The sequence below is a fragment of the Oncorhynchus gorbuscha genome, linkage group LG03, assembly GCF_021184085.1.
Source record: "Oncorhynchus gorbuscha isolate QuinsamMale2020 ecotype Even-year linkage group LG03, OgorEven_v1.0, whole genome shotgun sequence".
Classification (NCBI taxonomy): Eukaryota; Metazoa; Chordata; class Actinopteri; order Salmoniformes; family Salmonidae; genus Oncorhynchus; species Oncorhynchus gorbuscha.
The window spans coordinates 96,500,221-96,516,747 of NC_060175.1; the positions used below are offsets into that span (position 1 = coordinate 96,500,221).

Below are 16,527 nucleotides of genomic sequence, written 5' to 3' on the forward strand. Positions count from 1 at the left end.
CAGGCCTTTGACTGTTCCTCTTGAATGATTATGGAATATGGAGTTACTGGCTGCTAATTGGCTGCTATGGCACTGGGGTTGGATAAACACCATATACACAAAGGGAACCTTCAGGTTGTTGGGTGCCAATTTCTTTCTGTGTGAGTAACCCAAAAACAGATTATAAAAATATCTTGCTGAATTGAACTGATTTAGAATACAAATAAGGCACATAGGCTATTCATTGTGCTTGGACCTCTAATAATACATGTAAGAATCTGTCATGAAAAATGCAGAAGCTGTAAAGAGAAAGCTACCTTTTGAGAGGAATGATCACAATGCGTAGAGTTAGCAGTATACCGCATCATGACAGTAATATCACACCTCCCACCTCTCACATACAGATGTAGGCTCTTAATTCAAACTCTTTTTTTGTATTGCTGAGAATTGTTCTGCACGGCAGGAAATGCAAACTTGTAGTGAAGGTTTAAAAAGGCATCTAAAGATAGTAATTTCCAAATTAAAATGTCAGACTTGATATGTCTTAATGAAAAATGTATCAATCCTTACAAAAATAATTATATTAATTATAATCCACATTTCTTGTTACTGCAGGATTATTTTCCTTCTGTAGCAAACGGGCTTGAATTAAGTTCCTACATCTGTAGGAGAACACATCACTGCACACATGCTGAGAGAATGAACTACTTGCTGAGGCGGTAGAATTTGACTTGTTTCAAAGATTCAAAGTGTTCAAGGTAATATTAGCCATGCATTATATAATAAAATTGTTCATGCCTTATCAAAAATCTAAAACCTTATCAAAACAATGAGGGAAAATGGCTTTCAAAAGCTCATAATGTGCATCGGCAATTTGAGTACATGCGTGTTGTTACATGGCATTGTGGTGCAATTTCAAGAACCGTTCAAATCGATAAACAAACCGATAGAGAAATGTTTTGGATAGAGAGATAACTGGCCAAAAGGTTTCTTGTCTATATATTATACTGTATATCTATCAGACAAGTGGATTTGACACTTGGGTATCTTTGGACACAACATTTAAGAACAGTCAAGAATGGATTGTGTAGAGTTAGAACTCAGACATCTGTTCTAAGAACTCAGACCTCTGTTCTAAGAACTCAGACATCTGTTCTAAGAACTCAGACCTCTGTTCTAAGGGTCTAAGAACACAGACCACTGTTCTAAGAACTCAGACATCTGTTATATGGTTCTGAGGTCTCTGTGTGATTGGTCTGTAATTCAGGATCTGTTTCCTGCTAATGTGTCTGCTGCAAGTCTGACATGATGCAGCTAGAAGGTCTTTTTTAAATACATTTTAAGTTAATAATACAACAAATATTTTGTGACTAAACATTAAAATGCAACCAAAGACTAGAGTGCAAAATCTGTAGTAAGACAAGTGTGAGGATGACTTGGCGACTGTGTCATTCTTGTACATTGCATTGCTCAAAAGTAACAATGAGGCTACAAAGCAGCATAGTAACAGATAAAGCATTTAACAAGTGACTATAGGCATTCAGGTAGGTAGGAACAGCCCATTGCATCATTGCATGTTAAGCATAGCAATATATTCAAATGAAAGCTGTGTTATGCTGCTCTCTCAGAGCTGTTGACTTGCATTGGCCTCCTCCAATCACAACCTTCCATGACCACAGCCAGGAAGATCAAGTCAGCAAGAGTTCTCAACATTCTAACTCTCCAGAATCTCTTTCATTATTATGGTTGTCAGTGTCATCTCTCCATTCTCGTAATTCCCTATCCATTTATTTACCACTTTGATTTGTCAATCTTCCTTTTAGGTAAAGAAAAAAAAATAAGCAAATCAATTGATGAACATACAGTAGACAACATTGTATTGAATTGGTGAATAAGTACAGACAGGATCTAATTACATTGTGTTTGCTTTTTCATTGCTACAAGTATTAGCCTACTGGGCCACCGTCACCTCCTACCACACTCCCATTGATTGAGATCATTAATAGGGGTAACGCAATGTTTGACTACAACGTTCCTTTAAGATTTTTTTTCGCCAAAAATATTATATTGGAATTTTGACCAGTCTAGCCGCCATAGAAACGGAATCCTTCTAATTCTACGCTAGTCTCATCTCTGAGCAAAGTGGACAAACCAGACTGCCATGTCAACGTTTGGTGATGTGGACTCATTCATATGTATAGTAGTAAACAACCATAAAGCCTATCTAGGGCCAAAAGGTTTTGTGATGTCATCAGCTCGTATTTGCAACGTCATTGTCATATTTTAGCAAGTGGATATTTGTATGGATGGGCACTTCAGTATGAATGGAAATGTCAGTCAAATTGATGATTAGCTAGCTAACCTCTCCTGTAGCGTATTAACAGTGGTGCATGGCACACGTCTAGTCTACCACACCTGGTCTGTCATTTTTGGGACATTATGAAGAGGAAGAGGAGACATGCTCTGCGACTGTCTAGGGGTTAAGAAAGACTAGTGTTGTCCTAATTGGTTAATATAATATCGGCCCTGCTGCCCACCCAACCCAACTCACTCCTCTATTAAAATAAAATATAAGATTTAAGATATAATATAAGAGAGCGCTCCAGTGTGCTAAACAATGTTGCCTCCCAGATTCACTTCCTGTGGGAATGGAAGGCAACAGGAAGCAGGAAGTAGGAAATAAAAGCTAGATTGAAGATGACAAAGGTTAAGACAATGGGATTCAAATATCCCATAACTCTTTGCAACTATTGTCCCAAATCTGTGATGAAGTTGTCTTAACCTGTATATTTTCGACCTAGCAGGAGTGGAAGGCAATAGGAAGCAGGAAGTAGGAAGTTCTATAAAACCTGCAGTATGGTTGCTATGCAACGTGTCGTGTTATGACATGGCGACAGTAATGCCATGTGAGATGGCAGCCTATCAGCATATTTCCTAAGCTTCTGACTTAGGGTTAAGAAGAAGACAAACAAGCTAAGATACTGAATTTGGTCCGCATTTACTTAAGACGTATCTGGCCCGCGGGCTGGCAGTTTCAGGTGTCTGGTCTACGTTGAACTAACTGTCATGACCGATCTCTGCGATTCAGCCCTTAAAGATCTCAGTCATTTAACACAAAGTGATGATCGCAAAGACACAGGCAGAAGCTTAGTAAATATTCCACACCCACAACAATGTGAGCGTGGAGTGTATGTGTGGTTCCTTTCTTCAGTCCAAGACAAGCAGGACACAAAGAGGAGCAGACAGACAGACCTGCTGCAGGCCCAGCAGATCTACTGGGTCAAGATGCAGTGAGCAGTGGAAGGGTAGGAGGAGAGGCAGGGTGGGGTGGAGGTTGTTGGTGGAGGAGGGTAGTAAGTTCAAACCAGTCTAAGGATGGGGAGATGGAAAAGGACTACATGTGATAAAGAGATAGAGGAGGATGACAACAACCAGGTGGGGTGCAGGTAGTGGTAGGGGAATTGAGAATCAAAGCAGCAGAGATTGAGAATCAGGCCAAATGAACAGCAAATTGTTTATTCAAATGCTTTATGAAATGGTATGTAGTTTGGCTTGGTTTACATGGAGCTTTAACTAATAATAATTTCACATTATCTCTCGAGCCAATCATTAACCCCCCCCCCTGTGATGAGACAGCTTTGTCTTTATGTGATGAGGCAGCTTTGTCTTTATGTGATGAGACAGCTTTGTTTTTATGTGATGAGGCAGCTTTGTTTTTATGTGATGAGGAACTTTGTTTTTATGTGATGAGGAACTTTGTTTTTATGTGATGAGGCAGCTTTGTTTTTATGTGATGAGGCTGCTTTGTTTTTATGTGATGAGACAGCTTTGTTTTTATGTGATGAGGCTGCTTTGTTTTTATGTGATGAGGCAGCTTTGTTTTTATGTGATGAGGAACTTTGTTTTTATGTGATGAGGCAGCTTTGTTTTTATGTGATGAGGCTGCTTTGTTTTTATGTGATGAGACAGCTTTGTTTTTATGTGATGAGGCAGCTTTGTTTTTATGTGATGAGGCAGCTTTGTTTTTATGTGATGAGGAACTTTGTTTTTATGTGATGAGGAACTTTGTTTTTTTTGTGATGAGGAACTTTGTTTTTTTGTGATGAGGCAGCTTTGTTTTTATGTGATGAGGCTGCTTTGTTTTTATGTGATGAGGCTGCTTTGTTTTTATGTGATGAGGAACTTTGTTTTTATGTGATGAGGAACTTTGTTTTTATGTGATGAGGCTGCTTTGTGACATATTCCTCTAGTTCCACTCTCTATTTTATTTTTATTCCTGTAGATAGTGGAAATTCAGAAAATGTCAATTAGTATTTAGATGTCTTTTTTAAAGATTGAATCAAACCTAGGGAAATAGTTTCTAATGGTATTACTGTATCACTTTGTAGCATTAATATGCAACATTACTTCACACTCCCAGCTGCATCACAACGTGTATATATAAATAGTATGTGAAGTATGGTAAAATATTTGTGTGCATGGAAAGGTGACTTCTTGTCTTGTCTTCTTGTTTGTCTAAAGTTTATATTTTAAAAAATTCCCCAATAAATTAATTTTGGAATGTTTTTGTCATAAAAAAATTGTTTGGTTACTTTTTAAATAATATTTCACTTTCTAGCATGCTTTAATACTGTTGAATGGGCATGCGTAAGGATTAGCTACTTAGCTTTGGATCTTACCCTCATCCCTTCAAAACGTGACAAGGCTCTGAGGGGTCTCAAGGCCCTTAGTGTCCTTAGTGATTTAATAGGACCTAGATCCGAGTAGCCCAGTGCATTAGCTACCAGACTGATTATAGACACCTACACACAAACAGAGAAGCAAAAGAGGTTCCAAACTGTTAGAAGTAGTGAGAAATTTCTCTAAAGGTAGAAGAGACTCAGACGAGAGCCCTTGGAGCAATAGGACTGGCATTGGGTGGAGAGAGTTGCTTGACATACACACATAAATCTATATGCATGTATATACATGTATAATATTGCATTTATATATGTATACACATTGAGAGAGAAGGTCAATGTTTAGTATAGATTTTATGTGCGTAGTGTTTTAGTAGCAGTAAAAGGTAGACTGTGGGAGGAGGGGTTTGTTTCTGTTATTTTATGGCAGATGGGAGAAATGTGACAAACTCCTTTGTACCTGCAAAGAAACTTGTGGTTGAGAGAGAGCAAGAGAAAAAGAGAGGAGAGAGAGAGAGGCATAAGACAAAGGGGGAAATAGGTAGAAAAGTGTTGCCACAGCACACGACTGATTCAATACAAATACAGACAGACCGACGAAGGGGACCAGGGAGCAGGAGGAGGAGGAGGAGGAGCAGGAGGAGGAGGGAAGGAGAGAGGTTACAACCTGTAAAAGTTCATATTAAATACCCAACAGACTTGTAGAACCTTACCCTGGCCCCTCTAACATTGTCTCTCCATGTCTGTCACTCTTGGCTGAGGCATAATTTCCAATATAATCTAAGACAGACAAACTAATGGAACGCAAGAGAAAGAATACAGGTAAATATGTACATGTAGGTCATTTTGTTTTGACAACAATCATCTTATCATTATCACACAGCATTAGAATAAAATAGGAGAGTCACATGCAGTCATATACAGAGAACCACACACTGACAGTAGTAAAGGGTTGAGAAAGGGGGGGTTAGAGGGAGATCGGACTCAGTAGTTATTTGGCACTGGATGGTACTGGAAGGACCACTGGAGAGACACTGAGTACAGTAGAAATACACACAGGAACAGTTAACAGCACACAGCCTCAAAGAAACGGTGCTTCTCCCCCACTCTCACACACGTTCCCGATCCCAAATCAACCCCTAAACTATGCCCTATGCACTTGTGAAGAACTGAGAGGACTTGACAGGGGTAAGTGATACTGTTTCATGCTCCGTCTTGCTCCCCACTCTCACGCACAGAACAGCAGCTGCCGGCAACTAGGCACCACCGTCTACATAGCGGGCGGAGGGTAACCTAGCGGCTATGAGCATTGGGCCAGTAACTCAAAAGGTTTCAATCCCTGAGCTGACGAGGTGAAACATCTGTCGATGTGCCTTTGAGCAAGGCACTTAACCTGAATTTCTCCTGTAAGTCGCTCTGAATAAGAGCTTCTGCTAAATGACTCACATGTACATCCTAACAATGTTACATACTCATTGGACCATAGATCTCGGATAGTCCCTGTTTTATCCATGGAAATGGAATAGGAACCCTGCAGCTGAGTTTAAGCATCAGTTTAAGAGGCTAGGGGCATGTGGTAAGGGGGCTATTACAGAGTGGGAAAGTATTGGCGACTTCAATCAACCAAGCAGCAAGGATTTAAAATGTTCTTTAACCTTTTACTGCAGTGGGCTAAATCAGCGTCACACAGAGTGTTTCTTGGTGGTCTTAAACAAATCTACTTTGAAACAAAGAAACAAAGAAATGTATTACATTTTCAGTTTGCGTTCCAATAGTACACTTTATATACATCACAGAAGACTGAATTATAACAAAACTGTTTGACATAGAATCACCAGATGTTCTGTAAAAAAAAAAAAAAATCTGAAAACTATTAACAACATTTCACCCATGAGGCCACTAGGGGGCGATATGGCCATTTTACTATCTATATAAGGTCCCACAGTTTTCAGTGCATGTCACAGAAATGCCAAAAGGCCAAAAGGCACTTAAAGACTCTCAGACCATGAGAAACAAAATTATCTGGTCGGATGAAACCAAGATTGAACTCTTGGCCTGAATGCCAAGCGTCACATCTGTAGGAAACACAGTGAAGCATGGTGGTGGCAGCATCATGCTGTGGGGATGTTTTTCAGTGGCAGGGACTGGGAGTCTAGTCAGGATCAAGGGAAAGATGAACAGGGCAAAGTACAGAGAGATCCTTGATGAAAGCCTGCTCCATAGCGCTCAGAACCTCAGACTGGGGTCAAGGTTCACCTTCCAACTGTCACATGGAATTACGCTGGAGACACGAAGCAGGTACAGGCAGTCAAACATTTAACATAGAACGGACATGGAACAAGTAATACAGCGTCAGCAAACGAGTAATACAGACAAAAAACAATGAATGCAGGAGCAGGGAACAGAGCTGGGGAACTGACAAATATAGAGGAGGATATAAACAGGTGATGAATGAGTCCAGGTGAGTCCAATATTGTTGATGCGCGTGACGAGGGAAGGCAGGTGTGCATGATAGATGGCAGGACTGCGTGATGCAGGGCGGCCTGGCGCCCGCAAGCGCCAGGGGAGGGAAGAGCAGAAGCCGACGTGACACCAACAGGACAATGACCCTAAGCACACAGCCAAGACAACGCAGAAGTGTCTCTGAATGTCCTTGAGAGGCCCAGCCAAAGCCTGGACTTGAACCCGATCTAATATTTCTGGAGAGACTATCTGTGCAGCGACGCTCCCCATCCAACCTGACAGAGCTTGAGGGGATCGGCAGAGAAGAATGGGAGAAACTCCACAAATACAGGTGTGTGAAATTTGAAGTGTCGTATGAGCTATTGTGTGTAGATTGATGAAAAAAAAGACAACAAAAAAAGTTTTAATCCATTTTAGAATAAGGCCGTAACGTAACAAAATGTGAGAAAAGTCAAGGGGTCTGAATAGTTTCCGAAGGCACTGTACACTACTTGCCAGCATTGCAAATGGCACCCTATAGGGTCCATTTGGGATGCAAAGCTACACTACAGGCCCTTCTAGCTGATGTAAGCTAAAACACACAACCAGAGAGAGCGAGAGAGACAGGGAGGGAAAGAGAGAGAGAGAGATAGGGGCCTATACAGTAATCTCAGGCACAATTGGGGGTGAAGAACCATGAGTCTGTCAAGCAGGGCCTACAGTGACGAGAGGAGAGAAAGGCTAGATGTGGCAATGGGTTTTCAATTAATTCAGGAAGTAAACTTAAATTCAAATGGCAATTTTCCTTATTGATAATTTCAGTTTACTTCCTGAACTGAAATATAAATGACCCCAACCCTGATGTCACTAAATGGCACTTCATTATCTCATTGACTCAACATTACAGATGAAGTCCATCTAATAGTTCTTAGACTTTGGGAACACTAAAAGGTTGTCCCTATCTCTCTCCCTGCCATTGTTCAGGTGGTGAGACTGGGAGAGTGAGAGCACCAGATCCAAATGGAAGACAGTATAACACAGTAAAAACACGTGAAAGCACCTCCAACCAGCCAACAAGACCATAGTGGTCAAACTCACTCAAAGAACACAACATCAAAAGCTGACCAGACCATAGTCATAGATAGAGGAGGGATTCTAAAAAAGGCTAAATCTTTATTTTGATTGAAGGCCATTAGTGGTACTACAGTCTATGATATGTGGGTCCTTCTGTAGCTCAGTTGGTAGAGCATGGCGCTTGTAACGCCAGGGTAGTGGGTTCAATTCCCGGGACCACCCATACGTAGAATGTATGCACACATGACTGTAAGTCGCTTTGGATAAAAGCGTCTGCTAAATGGCATATATACTTATATACTTTTTGCAATGTAAAACTAGTCGTTCCAAACAAATTGGTCATAGCTAAGGACAGCGGTGAAGCTATCAGCGTGTTAGTGATGACTGGACTCGTGACTAATGAGTCATCTCTGGGTTATTATGCCGGTCAAGGGCTCCTAACCCTCAAGGTCTCGGTATGAACAGCATATTACACCGAGGATTCTTTCAGATTCTAGCTAGCTCAGTTCTTTTAGTTGAAGATGTCCCATTCGGTAATAATCAGTTTAGCTTAATAATAACTGTCTGTTCCCGGCAGGTTGTTTCGTCAGAGCGATGATGAATTGATTGATGGAATTTAATAATCAGCCAGTTGGTATATTAAAACAATGAAGTCAATTTAAAGCAGATGTAAAATAAAATGAAGATTTAGCCTTTATTTTACTGTCACAGTATTTGGGGTATTTGTCACCTTCAGCCTCAGCCTGACCCCTTGGAGTGCCCCACCCCCTTATAAGGTCAAGGGTTTGGCCTGTTGTGTGGGTGTGGCAGCCCTCAGCGAATCAGCGTCGAGCAAAGCAAGGCCAATCACACCTCTGGGCTGTGATCCAATGAGGAACAGTGGAACAGAAACAGAAAGAAAAGCAGAAAAACAATGGAAACTAAAGTCAAACAGAACAAAAACAACAATAAAGAAAATATCTAAATGTCTGTAAACTAAAAGTATGGATGGATCCACACGCATTCCACTCTTACATAACGACTCCCTCCCGACACTTGACTGGCTACTAAAGATGTAGGATCTTAATTTGATCACCCTGTTGATGCAGGAAATGTCAAACTTGTAGTGTATTTGAGGTTTAAAAAGGTTAACGAAGTTTATAATTTCCAGTATGAAATTTCAGACTTTATTTTCCCGTATGAAAAATGAATCAACCCCTAAATAAATATCCATCAATTATAATTTGCATAATAATTCTGATTTCCTGTTGCTGCATGATTATTTTCCTGCTATAGCAAACAGGCTCAAATTAAAACTCTACATCTGTAGTTTTACTAGAAAGATTAGTTTTGATTTAGATTTGACCTTACATCACTATGTTTTCCTAATCCAGTTTTCTGTCCTGCATTGTATTCATATCTCCATTATTAAGAGAGTGGTATACTGTAACTAAATGTTTTCTCAACAATGAAAAGCACATGATTTGATCAAATCTATTCTTCAACTTTTGGAACAAATAGAAAGCATGGGTACAGTAAGTTATTCTGTCTTCTCATAGTAGTTCTCCTGTATCACATTTGCTATCCACATTTCTACAATAAAAATCAAGAAGAGAGGCCAATGAAAAGATAATTCAACAGAAAGATATCAAAATACAAGAGGTACGTGGAACAGACAAACACACACACACACACACACACACACACACACACACACACACACACACACACACACACACACACACACACACACACACACACACACACACACACACACACACACACACACACACACACACACACACACACACACACACACACACATTCCGAGTAATGCTGCTGGTCTAAAGAAAGACAGAAAGAAAGAAAGAAAGAAAGAAAGAAAGACAGACAGACAGACAGACAGACAGACAGACAGACAGACAGACAGACAGACAGACAGACAGACAGACAGACAGACAGACAGACAGACAGACAGACAGACAGACAGACAGACAGACAGACAGACAGACAGACAGACAGACAGACAGACAGACAGACAGACAGACAGACAGACAGACAGACCACAGATAGACAGACTACCACGGACGACCCAGACTCAGTGAGGCACAGCAGCATTATAAGAGGGACTGACTGCTTGTCTGCCACTCTGGAGGACCAAACTTACCACTGGCTGCCAGGCCAGCCTGGCCCCACCATCATTACATCATCATCTCAGCACAAGGTCAAAGGTCACTCACAACATTTCTGGAGTAAGAGGAGGACTTTAAGACGACTTTAAGACTTTAAGACGGATGGGGAGTGGGGAGTATGTCACACTTTGTTGTCACACATTGACAGCTTGAGAGGGAATTGTCGGTTCCCATACCGTACGACCATCCCGAGTGCATCTTGGGAAATGTAGGCCCCTGTGCGGCACAACTAGCATCAATGGCTCTAGGGCACGGGGTACATTATCTATCAACCCGTAGAGGGGACACTAACTATGTGGGATACTTTAAATATACAGTATACAGTACATATAGGACTTAGATTAGACTGAGGTAGAATTTGTTCTACCAGAATGAACACTAAAGGTACTACTGTACATGATAAAGCATAATAACTGGAACAAGTTTTACATTTAATTTAGAGAAAAAAGATTGTAATGTATTAAAGTTGATTATTCTGTAGGGTAACAATGTCATTATAGATGCATAAAAAGGAAGTTAATGTTTTAAAGAGAGATGGGTGTAACATAACATACTAATTCTGACTATGTCTGGTCAATCAATACAGCCTATTGAACAGTCAAACATACTGGGACTGTAAAGACCAAAACACAACATGATGACAAGCTCTTTAAAGCTGCAGGTGGCTGCCATTTTCTGTTCATTTCGAGTCTACATATTGTATGGATAACGTTCATCGACACCCAGCAGGTGCCTGGGCTATAACTGTCAAAAGGGGGCAACAGTGTTTGATTTCAGTGATTGAGAAATGGATGGGTCAACTATATGTAACCTATATGTAACCAATTACATATAGAATCATATAATTACATATAGAATCATAGAATTACATATAGAATCATAGAAGTACATATAGAATAATATAATTACATATAGAATAATATAATTACATATAGAATCATAGAATTACATTTAGAATCATAGAATTACATATAGAATCATAGAAGTACATATAGAATCATAGAATTACATATAGGATCGTAGTGCCTCTATGGGCTCAACAATCACTAGAACATACACATACTTCTTTACTTCCTGGTTCCCCCATCATGGTGTCAATGACTTGAATAGATAGTCACGTTCTTAATCTTTCCAATGACAAGGTCAGTAATAACCAAAGCCATATCTGACCATCGAAGTAGGAGGTATTCCATCCATCACAGATACAGTGCAGTCAGGGGATTGGATCATATCTATGCAACATTACATTACTCCATGCCCCTGCTGACGTGTCAACTTTGAAGGCTGAAGGAATTTCTCAACCAGTTTTAAAAAAAAAAAATGTTTTAATTACTGTCAAAGCAACCAACCGCAATGAATTATCCTTCCCATCATTTATCATTTCAATGGTCCTGAATTAATTTAGAATGTATTCATCGATTTAGAATTAAAGAATGGAATTCAAGAAACTCCACTGTTCCACTCCACTCTGTCACAAAAGGGACAGAGAACGACCAATAACACTGAGATTTAAAAGACATCCAGAACTGTAGACAAACAGTAGATTAGACTGTAGACAGGTTAGAGACAGGTCGGAGACAGGTCGGAGACAGGTCAGAGACAGGTCAGAGACAGGTCAGATACAGGTTAGAGACAGGTCAGAGACAGGTCGGAGACAGGTCAGAGACAGGTCAGAGACAGGTCGGAGACAGGTTAGAGACAGGTTAGAGACAGGTCAGAGACAGTTCGAAGACAGGTTGGAGACAGGTTAGAGACAGGTTGAAGACAGGTTGGAGACAGGTTGGAGACAGGCCGGAGACAATAGAAGCACATATCCCTTTGTTGCCGAGCATGGCTTGAATATGTCGATCAATAATCTTGGTTATTGATTGGCCGATTCTAATTTGTGCTGCTGAAAGCAAGGCATTCCAATCTCAATGTAATCCAATTTGAATTGTTGTTATGTCGTAAAACAATATCATTGTTTTCTATTTTCACATGATGGGTAACAGAGTGCACAATTCCTGACTTTGTTGCAAAAGAAGGCACATAATATCCAAACTCACAAACAGAAAATTGCTGTTCATATTCAAGCATCTCAGATTGACAAGAAACCAAGTAAACACAGAGAGAGAGATAAAGAGAGAGAGAGAGAGAGAGCGAGAGAGAGAGAGAGAGAGAGAGAGAGAGAGAGAGAGAGAGAGAGAGAGAAAGAGAGAGAAGAGAGAGAAAGAGAGAAAAAGAGAGAGAGAGAGAGAGAGAGAGAGAGAGAGAGAGAGAGAGAGAGAGAGAGAGAGAGAGAGAGAGAGAGAGAGAGAGAGAGAGAGAGAGAGAGAGAGAGAGAGAGAGAGAGAAAGAGAGAGAGAGAGAGAGAGAGAGAGAGAGAGAGAGAGAGAGAGAGAGAGAGAGAGAGAGAGAGAGAGGGAGAGAGAGAGGGAGAGAGAGAGAGGGAGAGAGAGAGAGCAAGAGAGAGAGAAAGAGAGAAAGAGAGAGAGAGACATTGCTTCATGGAGATGCAAGAGGTGAGAGACATAGGTCCCCTACAAATGGATGGACTACAATATAGTTCTAGTATACATTTCAATGTTCTCTTGAGATATGGATATTGTAGGATTGATGTATCCTACACTTTCTGTTAATGTGAATATCATATGTCCTCTCACCCATTGCATAACATGCATAATAACATTGCATAATACTGTTCATATCCTATTCTATCTATCCTTTCCTCCCAACCCTACCACACTCTGTCAGTCTATAGCCTATGTTAGGGATCACTGTACAGAATACCTCTAGAAACAATAACGTGACACTGTGTGACTGAAAGCCCACCTTACGCCCTATAGTGTGTTATATGGACTATACAGGGCCTGTTTTACATCAACATGTGTGTTTTTATCACCTTATCTCTACATGGCAGGCAGTGTTTGGGTGCTTTAGACAGACTGTACGCAGTGCAATATGTTGCTTCAACAGGGTGTGGTTGAAGGGCCATATAAATATAATTGACTTGAATAAGGAGAAATACCCATTCTAGGAATTCTATTTCTATGGTCCTAGCTTCCTATCCTGGCTTCCAAAAATGTCTACCAAATCTACCGTAAAGAGTCAGGAAACGCTACTTACATCGACGATGAAGAAGTCAAGCCAGCACCAGGCGTTGGTGAAGTACTTGTGGAATCCGTAAGCGACCCACTTGAGCAGCATCTCCAGGATGAAGATGTAGGTGAACACACTGTCGGCGTATTCCAAGATGGTCCTGATGGTCTTCCTCTGCTGAATGTACACATCCTCAAAAGCCTGGTGTGGGGAAGCACACACATGGTTAGCTCTAGCTGGGGGGGGGGGGATAACATGCTCAGTGAATAATTGTTTGATTGATTGATTTTATTTGACAAATCTAAAATACATAGCCTAGAGTTGCCTCAGCCATGTAAGTACAACAATGAATACATCAACAAACGTTGAGGGTAAGAAACAAAATAAAGTCAACAGACGATTTACATTAAAAGTATTGGAAATGTATACAACAACGGTACTGTTGCTAAATCATTACTGAAAACAAACATTGTTAATTAAAAGCATGGAGCATTGATTGCACTATTCCCTCCCTGCACATTTGACTTCAAGTCTGAGGACAACAGAAATAGATTCCCCTATCTTATCAGGTAAATGGTACAGTCTATTAGATCCCCTCTCTGGTGAATGGTACAGTCTATTAGATCCCCTCTCTGGTGAATGGTACAGTTGATTAATCACAGAGAGTCAAGCTCAAGTGTCTCAAATGGCACCATATTCCGTATGAAGTGCACTACTTTAGACCAAAAAGGCAATAGACTGCCTTTGATGCTCCTGCCTGGCCCCTCCCCCAACCCTCTTTAGTACAGTGACAGGCTGTGATGCTCCTGCCTTGCCCCTCCCCCAACCCTCTTTAGTACAGTGAATGGCTGAGATGCTCCTGCCTGGCCCCTCCCCCTACCCTCTTTAGTACAGTGAATGGCTGAGATGCTCCTGCCTGGCCCCTCCCCAACCCTCTTTAGTACAGTGACAGGCTGTGATGCTCCTGCCTTGCCCCTCCCCCAACCCTCTTCAGAGACTGGGCCTGGTGACTGTACAACTCCATGTCTTGTTCTAGGTAGAGAGAGACAGCCCTTAAAAAGACAACCTTCTCCACTCACACACTGGTCGTAGCTGTGTGTGTGTGTGTGTGTGTGTGTGTGTGTGTGTGTGTGTGTGTGTGTGTGTGTGTGTGTGTGTGTGTGTGTGTGTGTGTGTGTGTGTGTGTGTGTGTGTGTGTGTGTGTGTGTGTGTGTGTGTGTGTGTGTGTGTGTGTGTGTGTGTGTGTGTGTGTGCGTGCGTGCGTGCGTTAACATTCCACACTGTGACTTACCAGGGCCCCACTACTGAGTAGGATCATAAAGATAATGACGGTTTCGAACCAGTTATGCTCCACAATAAGATAGCATGTCTTTCTCAGGAACCACCAATATTTTCCCCACCCGTGAGTGATGGGCACATCGCAGCAAGGATACTTGATAATACACTCTGTATAGAAGGGGACAGGCACACATAATACGATACCTCAGTCATTTGCTTGTGATTTAAATACCTTGTAGGGATTACAAATTGGGCAACTGGCATGCAAGGAAATGTGGGGGAGGGCAGTAAGAGGGCGGGATCGTCAGGCCGTGGTGGTTCAGGGCGGGGCAGGGAAGGGAGAGGCAGGGAGGGACAGGGTGCAGTCCTACCAGGTGTCCAACAGTTTTCTGGGTCTAAGTACACTTCTTCAGCCTCCACCACCACCGCCTCCACCTCCACATCAGGCTTGATGTCTATGGTGCTGCCCTCTGATGAGCTGGTGTCATCCAGCTACACACACAGATATAGACAGACGCAGAGAGAGACAGAGACACACAGATTCAGACAGACACAGAGAGAGAAGGAGAGACAGAGAGACACACATATACAGACACAGAGAGAGGGAGAGACGGAGAGACAGAGAGACACACATATACAGACAGAGGGAGAGACAGAGAGACACACAGATTCAGACAGACACAGAGAGAGACGGAGAGACAGAGAGACACACATATACCGACAGAGGGAGAGACAGAGAGACACACAGATTCAGACAGACACAGAGAGAGACGGAGAGACAGAGAGACACACATATACAGACAGAGGGAGAGACAGAGAGACACACAGATTCAGACAGACACAGAGAGAGAGGGAGAGACAGAGAGACACACATATACACACAAACACAGAGAGAGAGGGAGAGACAGAGGTCTTGGCGGATTTCTTTAGATTTTCCCATGATGTCAACCAAAGAGGTGCTGAGTTTGAAGGTCAATTAGCCCATCAGAAGCTTCTAAAGCCATGACATAATTTTCTGGAATTTTCCAAGCTGTTTAAAGGCACAGTCAACTTAGTGTGAGTAAACTTCTGACCCACTGGAATTGTGATACAGTGAATTATGCGTGAAATAATCTGTCTGTAAACAATTGTTGGAAAAATGACTTGTGTCATGCACAAAATAGATGTCCTAACCGACTTGCCAAAACTATAGTTTGTTAACAAGAAATTTGTGGAGTGGTTGAAAAACTAGTTTTAATGACTCCAACCTAAGTGTACGTAAACTTCCCAATTCAACTGTATATGAGTGTGTATACTATTGAGTAATGGAATTACATCAGAGCTTTGGACATGAAACTATTGTTACATTGGTGACCATACCCATACTTTACAGCCAGGAGGCCACAACAACAATAACAACCATGGAGTAAAGCATTACCACAACACTTCCACAACACTTCCACAACATTACCACACCATTACCACAACATTACTAAAACATAACCACAAAACTACCAAACAAAACTGAAACATTACTACAACATAACTACAACATTTGTCTACTACAACATTATCCCCAGACCACGTTAGTGCAACATTATTACAACATTACCACAACATAACTACAGATTAACCACAGCATTACTTACCCCGTGTAAAAATACAACATCATTCCAAAACATCCCTACACCATAACCCCAACATTAACTCCTGCAACATTATCAAAACATCCCTACACCATAACCCTAACATTAACTCCTGCAACATTATCAAAACATCCCTACACCATAACCCCAACATTAACTCCTGCAACATTACCAAAACATCACTACACCATAACCCCAACA

General features: G+C 41.3%; 1 protein-coding gene across 1 annotated transcript in view; it reads right to left on the reverse strand.

Moving 5' to 3' along the window:
* Positions 1-16,527, reverse strand: part of LOC124032316 (sodium channel protein type 8 subunit alpha-like) — a 126,144-nt gene that overhangs the window by 17,600 nt on the left and 92,017 nt on the right. Inside the window, exons 19-22 of the mRNA XM_046344625.1 lie at positions 15,073-15,193; positions 14,715-14,869; positions 13,451-13,624; positions 4,659-4,781 (exon numbers count right to left, since the gene is read on the reverse strand). Coding sequence (XP_046200581.1) covers positions 4,659-4,781; positions 13,451-13,624; positions 14,715-14,869; positions 15,073-15,193 — 573 coding nt within the window. The remainder of the gene's footprint in view (positions 1-4,658; positions 4,782-13,450; positions 13,625-14,714; positions 14,870-15,072; positions 15,194-16,527) is intronic.